We start from the raw sequence: 12,795 nt of genomic DNA on the forward strand, positions 1-12,795 counted from the left end.
TTTATCGAAACTGGGGGAAAAAAACTAAAAAGAATTACCCTCTACAGCCTGCTACCAGATCTTTAACAGTGGGCAACGTAATGCCTTAAGGTACCTCAAACTGTCTTTCATTTTCTAGACTTAATGGCTGATTGCAGAAATCAATGTTGCCATTAGTAACAGAGTATTTGTTATGGCATGATTTCCTCTGTTGTTAGCCTTGCAGAATGATTACAGTATTAGTGAGGTGCTTTCTTTATAAAGGGCTGAAGATATAACTTTCAATTTACTATCCATTAGTAAGTGGCTTTGGAAATATAGATGAGGCCAGAAATCTTACCTGTTATTACTTGGAGATTTTATTTCAGCAGTCATAGGCTAGTAACTTTAAAAATTGTATCAGGAGGCTCAATATTTTATAGACCTCTTCAGTGAAATATTATCTGCTTTGCTATTTTATACACAGCAAGTTAACATGACATACAATGCAATTAAAATGTTTCAGTTCAATTTCTATTTTTCTTGTACTTTCAAATACACATGGAATAAATGGAAGGATGCACACATGTTAAAATAAGCATATAAATGAAAATTATGTCAAGAAACTAATAATGTATTTTATTTTATTTTATTTTTTTTGTTCTAATCAGCACGGTGACCTGGTGGCAGTGCACATCTCAGCTAAATAACTGAATTGGTTGGGGATTGGGACTAGGCTGTGTCTCTCAGGAGGGCTGGCGGCCAATACAATACAACCCTTTGAGCTATAGCTTAAAGAAAGTAGCTTGCTTCACCTTTCCACCTGGAGGTAATAGTAGAGTATAGAAGAGGGAGAGAGCAGGGATACAACAGAGGAGCTTTAGAAACCCGGAGAAAAGGGTTCCCCAAGTGAACACCCTCATTGGTGAAAGCACAGACCTTGTACACTGCCACCTGTGGCATAGCTGAAGAGATAGCTGAAAGGCCAGAAAAAGTTTGCCCATGAAAAATATCCATCGGTGAAATGAGAATTTATTTAAAAAGTGTGAAGGGATTTAAAAAAAAGAGAACCCCAAATACCATGCTCTAGCACACAGCATCACAGCCCTGCAAACTATTAGGGAACTGTAAGTATGAACAACACTGGTAAATTGTATAAGCTACTACATTATTGTCATTTAAACTATAGCAACTAATTTCTCAGTCAAAATTGGTGATGGATAAGTTAGCATACCTGAAGAGGAAGGAGAGGAAGGATGTGGACTGTCCTCCTGTGCACTTCCTGTCTGTGAGAGACCCCCACCTACTCCACTTTCTTCAGTAATGTTAGAGGACCCTGGTGTTGTCGACCTGCTGACAGACTGAGACTCTTGATCACTTCCAGACCCACGTCGCTCATCGAGGCTACTTTGAATTATCTCTTCTTCTGCTTTTCTGTCTCTCTTGTGTACCCTGGAGTGAACAACAACTTGATGGTATGTTCTAAAAACCCTTCCACAGTCAGGACACTCAGTTGGCTTTTCTTTCACATTTCCATGACTTTGCATGTTATAATCAAGTCCCTGGTTCATACCATGTGACAAAAAATCTCGACTGCCTTCTAAAGGGTCTAGTTTGTTTGGCAAGTCTCTCTGATTGCCCATTTTAGTGCTGTGAACCAAATCAGCAGGCATTTTCTGCTTAGAGCCATCTGCTCCTACTAACACATACTCCCGCTTCTCCTTATCAAACATAACTCCAGCATTTGCCAAAGTGTCTTCATGGCTGCGCTGTATCTGCTGCTCTTTAGACAAAAAGCCATGTTCCATGGCCATTCCCCTTGCCATAAGCTGCCAGGCTTGATAGCTGTTTACTGGATCCATCTCTGCAGCCTTGGCAGCAGCCTGTAACCTTTCTATACAGCTGGATTTCAGAGGAGGCACCAGATTGAGACATCCCAATAAAGAATGTTTATCCCCTTCAGCAATACTGTGGCCGATGCCAGCAATGGGTGAAAGGAGTTTCCCCAGAACTTCTCTCTCTTTCATGGGCAAATCTCCTTTGTTATAAATCTGATTTTGTTCACTTAAACTTGCTTTGTCTGGAGGAAGAAAGCCACTTTGCAAACATGATAGGTATCGTGAATACAAGTTTGCATGAGCTTCCTGTGACATACTGCTGATGGATACAGGTACTTCTGGATCATTAGGAGATTTGTTCTTTACGGATAATTTATTCAGATGAACTTTCATGTGATTTTTAAGAAACCAAGGCTCTTTGAAGCGCCTCCCACAAATCTGACAGCAGTGCTCAAAGGAATCTTTGTGCTTTCTCATGTGGCCTTTCAGGAACCAGGCTTGGCTAAATACTTGGCCACACACCTCACAGCGAAACTCATTGGTAGATTGTTCTCCATTCCCATTGGATCCCTGGCCTTGAGCTGACTCCGCAGTTATGTGAGCTTTCTCCACGTGACTAATCAGCTCCTCCTCCTGAGAGGCAGCAAAGTCGCACAGAGTACACTTGTAAGGCTTGTGCAGGATCCTTATGTGTCTGTCCAGCTCTTCCCGCTTCTTAAACTTTCCTTTGCAAAATGTGCATCTGAACCCAGCAGTCTGAGCTACTACTTCTTCCAGGACACTCACAGGCTTTGGAGAGGGGACAGGGTTCGAAATATCAGGTGTGCTGTGATTAGCTGGCACAGACAAATTACAGTTTGCCAGAGGTGTTGGCTGCGAATGTTGCTGTGCTTTCACATCAGGTCGTGGCTGCAAAAGGCTGCTTTTCATCTGCTTGTCTCGCAGAATCGCCCTCTCCTCCAGCTCGTGTAAAAGCCGGTTTTCTTCTCGGACTCTTCCCCGGCCTTTGCCAAGGTTTCCAAGTTTGTGAGTACGTAGGTGAATCTTCAGGTTGCCTTTCTGAGCTGCTCTATGGTCGCAGTATGGACACTTAAATGGTTTCTCTCCAGTGTGAGTGCGCATGTGGAGCGATAGGATGCTATTAAACCGAAAGCGTTTCCCACAGAGGGGACATGGGTACTTTCTGTTCTTCCTGGCGTCATCCTCGATATCACTCATCTGAGACATGATCCCAAGATTTTGTCCATTTAAAAATTGTTGCAGATCCACTCTTCCATTCAAACTGGTGTCAACATCTCTATTGAGCTGATTTGCTAACAGTGCCATCTGACTGCTGATTGGCTGATTTGCTATAGCCACGTGACTTTTCTCTTCTAGTGCTGCTGATGCCTTCTCCTCAGTATTCTGCCTGTTTTGAAGTTCTGGAAAGGCATGACTGAGCTGTGAAGTTATCTGATGCAGCTTCTGGCTCATTGAATACTGGCCATTAAGTATGGTACTGTTGAGATGGGCGTCAGCTTCTGATACAGCTGAAGAAACACCAAGGCACAAACTAGCTTCCTCCATCCCTGAAAATAAGGAGATAGTTTAGATTTGTACTACAAAATAGTTATAAGCAGTGAATCAACTATATCTGCGGACATAATATTTTCATTTTATGTTGAACCTACACATAATAATGCAAAGGAATTATAGTAGAAAACAATAAAAAGTATATTAAATGCTAATTATACTATACAGTTGTGATATTTGTTCTTAATTATATAATGCCTTCATTGTACTGTATGTTTACTGATTTAAATTATTAATTAGTATTTTAAAATAGCATGTTGACAGTTTCAGTATCTAATTATTAAAGGGGTGGCATAAGCTTTCAATGTCTCTTGTTCTATTTCCTGTGAAACTGCACCTGTTTACATTTTCAATCTATAGAAAAAGAAACATTATGCATCTCTCCCATTTCCATTTTAAAAAGCACAAACAGAAACCAAAAAATAACTTTCAGTTCTATTAACCATTTTCAATATATTACACATTCCACAATGAGAAAAATAGTTTTATGATTTGACAAAAAAAAAAAAGAAGGCATGATATTTACTGGTATACAATAAACCAAGATAATGTTTTTTGGAAAAAATAAAGTAAAGGACAAGCTTTAGAACAATAAAAGGGATTTTGCTTCAGTCAACAAAAAGTGCAGTAATATCTCATTAAGCTGATTAGTATGCTGCTTAGAAACAGTACTAGGTGCTGTAACACATGATTATAATCATAAAAATCCTTCAGTGTTTGCAAGTAAGCATTAACGAGGTATATTAAATTTTAAGGAGACTGCGACTAGCAGCTTTGTAAACCTCTGAGATTAAGATTTAACCCTTCTGTTACAAGACATTGTTTTTTGTCATTTTGAAACTGTGGCCATCAAAAAAAATGCATACATTATCTTGTGGTAAATCTTGTAATTCATTGTTGAGACCCTTCAGATTTCCGTTCTTAGAAAAACTTTAAGTTTATAAAGAAATATCTCTGTCCTTCGAGGGTAAAATATGTAATTTAAGGGACTTTGATTTGTTTTAAAGAGTTCTCTTACAGAACTAGATAAAAACAATTAAAATCCAGGGAAGGTGCTATAGGAAATATCAACAAATTTAAGTATTTTAAATAACTTTCCCAATACACAGTAATGAGTACAAATAGTACCTTCAGTATGTGAATTGCAGAAAATTAGAACTCAAAGCTGTTTGTTAAACACAAGTGCTCAGTTCTGGTCTGCATAATTGTCCATAATAATATTCTATTCTTGCCACATTCTTTAGTCTATTCAGAAATAATGTATCTATAATACTCTATTTAAAAAAAAATTTACATTAATGACTTTTGAACAATAAGAAACTATAAGGTCAGATGCAAACATAATGAAGATCTGTCTTATTTACACATATAATTAGACATTTTCTCCACCATAAAATTACCAAATTCCTTAACTGCTTACTGAATAGTTATTTAATTGATTCAACTTATTATTCATGTCTGGACACAGAAACTTACGCACCAGGCTTGCTGCAAAGGCAACATGTTCGGCCCAGGTGGAGACCAAACCTCACATTGTTTTATAATGGCCACTTACCAGATAATCTGAGGCCCAGATCTGGCAAATACTGAAGATGTTTGCAACTGTGCTCATGGGAGTAGTTCCATAGACTTCAACGGGACAACTCTTGTAAGCAAACTTATACATGTGTTTAAGTATTTGCAAGATCAGGGTCTAAGAGAAGCCTGGTTGTTGTCCATAGGGCGGCCTGTTTGGTTTTCCTTGACAGGATGACTGATGTTGAGATTAAAATCTTATAAGAGAAAAAGAGGAAATATACATTGATGTATATTAAAGATGAGCCTGAACCACAAAGTTCATGTTTGTATCCAGATCAGAACTTCTTCAAAGTTCAGTGGTGTTCAGATCCAGGGATTGTGTTTGGGCCCATATCTAGCATTCAGCATTATTTATAAATACATAGATTAGACATAGAAATACGTAATACACATAATACTTAGCACTTACTCTCTGTGCTAAGTATTATGTATATTACATACATGTGTATTTTAATAAATAAATTAATTAATGGAGATATCCTATCTCTTAGAACTGGAAGGGACCTTGAAAGGTCATTGAGTCCAGCCCCCTGCCTTCACTAGCAGGACCAAGTATTAATTTTGCCCCAGCTCCCTAAGTGGCCCCCTCAAGGATTGAGCTCACAACCCTGAGTTTAGCAGGCCCATACTCAAACCACTGAGCTATCCCCCCGATTTTACACCTATATAAATTTGCAGCACCTCTGAGTTGGTTATAGGTAATCCTCTCATAGATGAGGAAACAAATACAGAGCGATTCAAGTGTCACTGAAGACTGCAGAGTAAATGAATGGAATTCCTGGCTCCCATCTGGGTTCAATCCACTAGATCACAGGTACACAGAATTAGATATATGTGAATGGGAGCAAATTTTTTTATTGTTTGCTTTTCTATTAAATCTAATTTTGACCCTACATCCCTTCTACCTCCTTCAAATAAGCTATTTTCTGTTTGAAATTTCTTGTGTTTGTTTCTAGCTGGAGGTGATTTTTCCCCCCAGGTTTGAGATTAATCAGACAAGGCATCTTGGAGACAGGAGAATTTGAAAATCCAGGAGATTTTTTTGAAACGTCTTCTTAGAATGTCATTTTTTCTAAAAACAGCTTGATCTATACACTCCAGGTTTGCTTTACTCAGTTAACCTCAATGGGAATTGGTGCCCTTAAGTTTTTCCAGCTAGACTAGGTGGCTAATTTTAGCATTATCCCTTATCAAAGTTTGAAAACTCTGTCAGATCCCAGTGGTGTTTATTAATACTGATGGTTAACACTAAGTATCATTTCTAGCCTACAGTTGTTGAACTTGATTTTGTTTTATATTTGTTGAGGTTTATGCTATTTTGTAGTATTTTTCCTCAAAGATGGACTTTAAAAAACAAACTTGTAGCAGCTACAGTTGAAAAGTTGAAAGTTTGTCAGTGATTTTTCCTAAAAAATTCAAGCTACTTTTGAGCTTCTCCCCACCAGCTGTCCAACCCATATCAACAGCACACCTTGCCCTCTTTCTCCCTACTAAAAACCAAGGCTATTTCAAGGCTTGCTCCTGGTTCCTAATATGTTCATATATACACATTTCCCACCAGGGAGGGCATGATGCAAGGCTTGGACTATTTGATATTTTTCTTAAACCCCCAGCTCCTGAAGTCAAATGATTAGGTGAGAAATGTAGCTTTCCAGGGAGGGGGTTGTTTATTTTTGGAGAAATATGTTTCTAGCCCTCATGGTCACAGAGACATGCTTGAAAACATGATTTAAGTGCACCTAAAGGGTCAGAAATGAAAAGGCCAATACAAAGAACACAAAACTTATTATTGATTTAAAATGTCATACTTTTTAAACCAATGTCATGATTGTTTGAGACCGGACTCATTATTTTTGAATGCTTGGGACTGGCAATACCTACAGGCACAGGTGAAATCTTCATCTCACCCAGTTTTTCATACAAATCCAAATTCCTGGAAGATCCCTTCCAAGAGTGTAAGCAGGACCACTTTACATAGGCCACAAAACCTGAGGTAACAGAGGACCCCAGGGGAAGAACAGAATTCTACCTCCTGTAGAGGGCAGTAAATGCTGCTGCTCCCCTCACTGGAAAGATTTGGGCAGGAGGAGTAAAAAGCACAGCAACCTAGACGCTTCTAGTAGATTTTCAGCTGGGAAGATGGAGGCGGGTAGCAGAGCAACGGAAAGGAACGAGAAGAGAGCCACTGAGTCACAACTCTTCTAAAAGCCTGGGATGGGAGCCTGGAGCAGAGGACCCAGTCACCAGAGGTGCCACAGGCTTCCTGTGCACTAAGGAAGTTCCTGCTCGAGCTGCCAGGCAGACCATATCCTGTGCTGCCCTCTCAAGCCAGTAACTTGATTTTAGGGTCAATCTGTTGATGACAGACGCTCCAACACTCACACCATATTCAGCCCTGCCCACAGGAAAACACTTTACGATTGGGTGCCCTCCCCACCTCCTGGGGAAGAGCAGCCAATCAGAGCTCCTGCAGGAGACAGGCAGAATTCTTCCCTCCTCCCCTACCCTTGAACTGCTCTCGGCGCATGAGGAGGTGTGAGGGAGGGAACAGGAAGAGATCAGCTGCTCAAGGTGACCCTGCTCCCTCCTCACCCCTCCCTTCCTGTGATAACATGGGTCGGTCCTCCCCAACCCCAGCCCTTCTCCAGCCCTGCAACAACACCATGCTTGGGACGTGGGCAAGTGTGTGTGTGTGAGGAGCAGAGGTGAGGCTAGGGGGTAGACTTGAGACAGGAGCTATGGGTGCTTGGTTCATGGCTAGGCTGGGGAAGGGGCAGATGGGGGTCTGGAAGGGACACAGAATAAACTAATTAGAATTTTTTGGAGCAAGAGCTCCTGCAACGGGACCCAAATCACTTCAATCTATCAGTGGATCTATCACTGGATCAATATCATGATTTTTTGGGTCTGACCATTTTTAAACTTTTGGCGTTTGGCAATACTGCTTTTTCCCTGCTGAAATATGAAGGAAGGGCATGAAGGCAGTCCCACTTTTGTTTGAATTGAAAGGCTATGATCCTTTCCTCTCTAACTGCCTCATCTACTGGTTGCTTGCCCTGTTTCAGGGATCCAGCTACTGTAACCTCATCCTGATGGTGCACCTGACTAAAGCTGTATCAGTGCCCCGTGGTAGCTGTGCCTAGATGCTGTCGCCACCTCTATAATTCCTATTTATCTCCCAACTCTCACCTCTGCACCCCCTCTTGCTGCAGGTGTAACCCTTTCAGTACCGGAGTACAGACAGCACTTCTCCTCCTGCTATTGAAGGTGTAATCTTTTCAGTGATAGCGCTCATGTACCACTTCCTCACTCACTTCCCAGCAGGTGTAATACCTTCATTTCCAAATTCATCATCCACCTGCCATTCATACAAAGCATGAAGAGCACAGGAAGTCCCACCAACAGGGATCAAAGAGGTTATAAAACACAATAAGCTTTCACTGCATATCAATATTTTAAAGTAGTTTCTAAACAAACACATAAATCCAACAAAAAAGGAAATTCCCAGGCAAAAATATTAGGTGCTTAGAGTTGTATTTTTAAAATTGTCTTTAAGGCAGGAGATATATAGTTAAGGTTCAGCAAACAGCTTTAACCCTGACTCTTCGTCAACATCCTTCCGATCCACCAGAAATCCCCTAATCACCATACCTCAGAGATGTTTCCAATGGTCACCACAAACCCTTATCTTACACTTCTTGTGCAACCTAGAACCTCTTCCTGTTTATCTGACCGTTCACAGCAAAACACACCAACATATGCCACCCGCCTGCATGAACAGGTGGGAGAACTTGATGGGGCGGGCAGTGAAAGGGGAACAGTCACAGCAGCAAGGGACTTGCCAAGCGACAATAGGTACCGCCTCCCCCTGGGAGTCTCTGGTGCCGCTTGGCCAGCTGGGGGGGAGGGGTGCTGATTGGCCAGCATTCCCCGTTTAACCTGGCATGAGGGTCATGTGCAGCCTCCTTCATTTCCATTCCAGCAGCCCACCCTACTCCACCCCCCAACTAGGAATGGGAACCAGGTCTGACAGATGCTGTAGGTCTTGCTGATCAGCTGTTTATGGGGGTCAGGAAGGAATTTTTTTCCCCATGGGCCAATTGGCAGAAGACCAGGAAGTTTTTTGCCTTCCTCACAGCACCTTCAAGCCACAGTGGGATAAGCAGGAATGTGCTTAGTACCTAACTGAAATACTGGGGTGTAGTTTATTCATCACAACTTGAGGGCAGTTTCCAGTGCGGTTAAGAGAATAGAGTGAATGGTTCCCAGAGGTAAAAGACCTGGGATTTTGGTAATGGGCCTTGGGGTAGGGTGAGAACTTTTGGCCTTCGTGGGCTAAGGTCGGAACCTCGTAGCCCTGCTGCACCCTCTGTCCCTCTTGTGGTGGGTGTGGGAGAGTGAGACGGTGGTAGAAAGAACTAAGTCCTGGGGGGTAAGCAGAGGAGAGCCTACCCCGCATTATTGGTTAAATGATAAGGAGACCTGTAAACCTAGCACTAATTACAGGTTATATGGTAAGGATTCATGTAACCACTGCACTGTATCTAATTAAATGCCTGATTTAGGAGAGTACAGGTGGCAGGAAGCGCCCTTCCCCTATGTTAAAATTTAATAAAAGGTGCTGCCTGCCACTTATTTACATGCGGCTGTCCTCATTTTGCTACTGGGTCTATATCAACTCAGCCTCCATCTATATGCAGTACAGAAACAACATCCTCCCTCATCTATCATTCCACTCATTAGAGAACTCAAACAAATTCATCAAACTAAAAACTCCATTCTTCCTGCCTCATCCATTGTCCACATAAACCAGTAGGAATCAAACCTCCAGAAACTGTCCTGTGCAGTTTTGCCCCATCTATACTACTCTAATTGGCCACTAAAGCCCAAGTCACATGTAACTGGAGTTTCAACTGAATGAAATGTAACATGAAAATTGTCTGCTTTCAACAAGAAACCTCAACTTTTCATTAAAAAACATAACATCATAATGTTCCGAAAATTTCAATTTGGAAATGTTGCTGGTGCCCCATGCCTCCATTCTCTTCTACAGCCTGGGATCTACAGCCAGACTAGATCTATTATGAAGTACTGGAGTGGCTCAGCAACAGAGGAGGCCATGGAGTACCATGGGAAATGTAGTCCAACTGACTGATAGATGGAAATAGGGGCATAAGGCACCTTAACTACAACTCTGATGAGGCACTGTGGCTGTATTTCTGAATACAAATTTTTATTTTTTTTATTTTGGTCTGGAATTTTTCGGTTTACAATTTTTCACCAAGCAGCTCAAATGGGAAGGCATTTTTGTAGTACGTGTTACATTGCCATTGCCACAAGATAGATTAGGTAAACAAGGAATGGAGACTGAGGATCAGAGTTGAGGCTGGTTGAACTTCAAGTTTCCTGGCTTTCAAACTTCTGTTTTGTTTTGTTTTGTTTTTAAATATACACTATTGCAATATACCTATGGGCCTGATCTTGCTCACATTAAAGTCATACCAAGTTTTGCCATCAACTGCAGCAGGCGCAGGATCAAGCCTGATGTTTTTTGAAGTTAGTTAATATATGTTTACAAACTCAACTTTATCTTAAAAATTAAAAGTTAAAAGTTTTGTTAAGAAATATGTGAGCCTCTCCACTAATTTGTTTCAGCTGAGTATTTTCTTGGTTTTCTGAAACCAACAAATTCGGGAAGACTGACAAGGAAAGTTGATTTCTCTAATACTTACAGCCTAATTCTCCAAACCAGAAGTGTTTAGCTAAGCATCCAAACTTCTGAGTGCTTACCTAACCAAAATAAAAATGGAATGCCAGACATTTTAAAATTCATCCATTGTAAAGTTTGTGTTTATATATTGTGTTTCCCCTTTTTGACTCTAATAGTCTTTGACTCTAACATTCCAGTTGACTGATGATGAATTCTGGTATTGTCTTGGATGAAATCTTGTTTATTTACAAAGAATGTATAAAGTCCTGCTTCTCCAAATGCAGGAAGAACCAAAACTATGGAATAGCTTCTTTGTATACAGCCCCAAGACTTTTTAGCCAGCACCAGACCCAAAAGTGCTCTCTTTAGCTTCTGCCAAGGTCACACTGTTTTTGCAGACACTGCTTGGATTTCTTCAGGCTGTTTCTATCATTCTCTGGTTCTGTGTTCTCACACATATACACAAAACTGAACCAAAAGCCCTTTCTTCCATACAGTCCAAAACTCCTGAGTGGGTTCATATAATCCTTTTTTCTTAGGTGGAGGCTTGTGACTAATTTATCCTTAGAGTTATGTTATCTGAAGAGTGTATTCACACCCATCAACCTGAATGAGTTTTAAACTCAAACCATGATGAGGTTTCATCCTGCTCATAAAAATATTATACAAAGAGACTCAATACTTCTTTTAGCATGAGATTTTCCATTCCATCCACAAGTTGATACTAAGAATGCTACAGGAACTAAAATTAAGAAAGTCAATCTTTGTTGAAAATTGCTTAGTGAAATTTTTGACTTCTATCTAAATTATTTTGTCATACTCAGAGCTCTCTCCTATCCTTCCAATTTAGCAATGCATATAGCACATTGGCAAACTGACCATTGCCCTGTACTGTAATTCTACAAGGACTTGGCCCCACTAGTCCTAAAAGGAATCTCGCTTCCTGTCTCTATATAAAGGTAGATTAAATGAAAGTGAGTCCCCTAGTCCTGGATGCTGAATTCTAATCATGTAGTATGCTAGAGAACAACTGATTTTCCAGCATATGTTGCAATAGATGCCATATATGACAAAGCAGGATTGAGCCCTGATTAACGAGCTAACAAAAATGTGAGATGACGTGAGTTTTCTACTTGAGCTGTACAATTTCCTATTTTCATGCTGAGGGTACTCTCGGTTTATGAAACCCACCCTGGATACATGCATTATCAAAATACTCTCTCATCTTTCATACAAAGGTACAGTGAGCCATTCAATTGCCTTTGATGGTGCTAATAGCTATTTTGATTTCTCTCACATTTTTGCCCTCCAGACTTTTTTCCGTGATATCAATAACTAAAATTCTGACTTTAACCATTTCAATTGAGTACACAGATTATATTTAAGTACTTGAAATGGATTACTGGAATTTAAAACAATGATGACACCAGAAATGCTTGTCACCACAGTACACAATAATTTAACATGAAAAGCCTGGTTTTCTTCTGCTGGAATCAAAACCCTTCCACCACCACCCCCAGATAATAAATAGTTTTAAAAATATATAGCTTTAGTCTTTGAAAACAGAATGAACCAAGTTCAGCCATCAGTTCATTCCTATTGAATGGTGAACCACTACGGCATTCCCATTTTCACCATATTAGAGAAAATTGCAATTTTAAAATTTTTGCTGTGATGTTGTTATATCTCAGATAAGGCTAGTTAAAAGAGCCACAAAGCAAAGAAATGGATTACCAGCTCACATGTTTAAATGTAATGCTCTTTCAGGCCTTGATCCTGTAAGCACTTACATGTTCGTAAAAGTACTCACAACTGTATAAGCATTTTTAGGATTTAGCCCTTAGAATTTATTTCTCCGACTAGAATTATTCTTGTAAGTGTATCTTACACATCTGGTCAATTGACAAATTCTAGATAGTCAGCTATAAATTGTTTTGATTCTAAGTGACTCATAAACAAGTATCACTGAGGAAACTTTACAGAATACATACTGAATTTATATTAAATATTGTTCTTATTGTGGTAGCTGAAACTATTTAACTAAGGTTGTTATAAGCATAATACACTCCTGTTAAGAAATAGAGAACACCAGACTACTGAACCTTTTCAGGGTCATTAAACAGCTGTAAACATTATTAC

General features: G+C 40.1%; 1 protein-coding gene across 5 annotated transcripts in view; it reads right to left on the minus strand.

Annotated features, from left to right (window-relative positions):
- The window catches only part of ZNF536 (zinc finger protein 536), a 417,852-nt gene that overhangs the window by 228,830 nt on the left and 176,227 nt on the right, over positions 1-12,795 (minus strand). For all 5 annotated transcript variants that reach the window (XM_034788197.1, XM_034788198.1, XM_034788199.1 and 2 more), the window contains one exon: positions 1,193-3,364. In XM_034788197.1, coding sequence (XP_034644088.1) covers positions 1,193-3,362 — 2,170 coding nt within the window. In that variant the 5' untranslated portion in view covers positions 3,363-3,364. The remainder of the gene's footprint in view (positions 1-1,192; positions 3,365-12,795) is intronic.

This window comes from Trachemys scripta, chromosome 13 (assembly GCF_013100865.1).
Source record: "Trachemys scripta elegans isolate TJP31775 chromosome 13, CAS_Tse_1.0, whole genome shotgun sequence".
Classification (NCBI taxonomy): Eukaryota; Metazoa; Chordata; order Testudines; family Emydidae; genus Trachemys; species Trachemys scripta.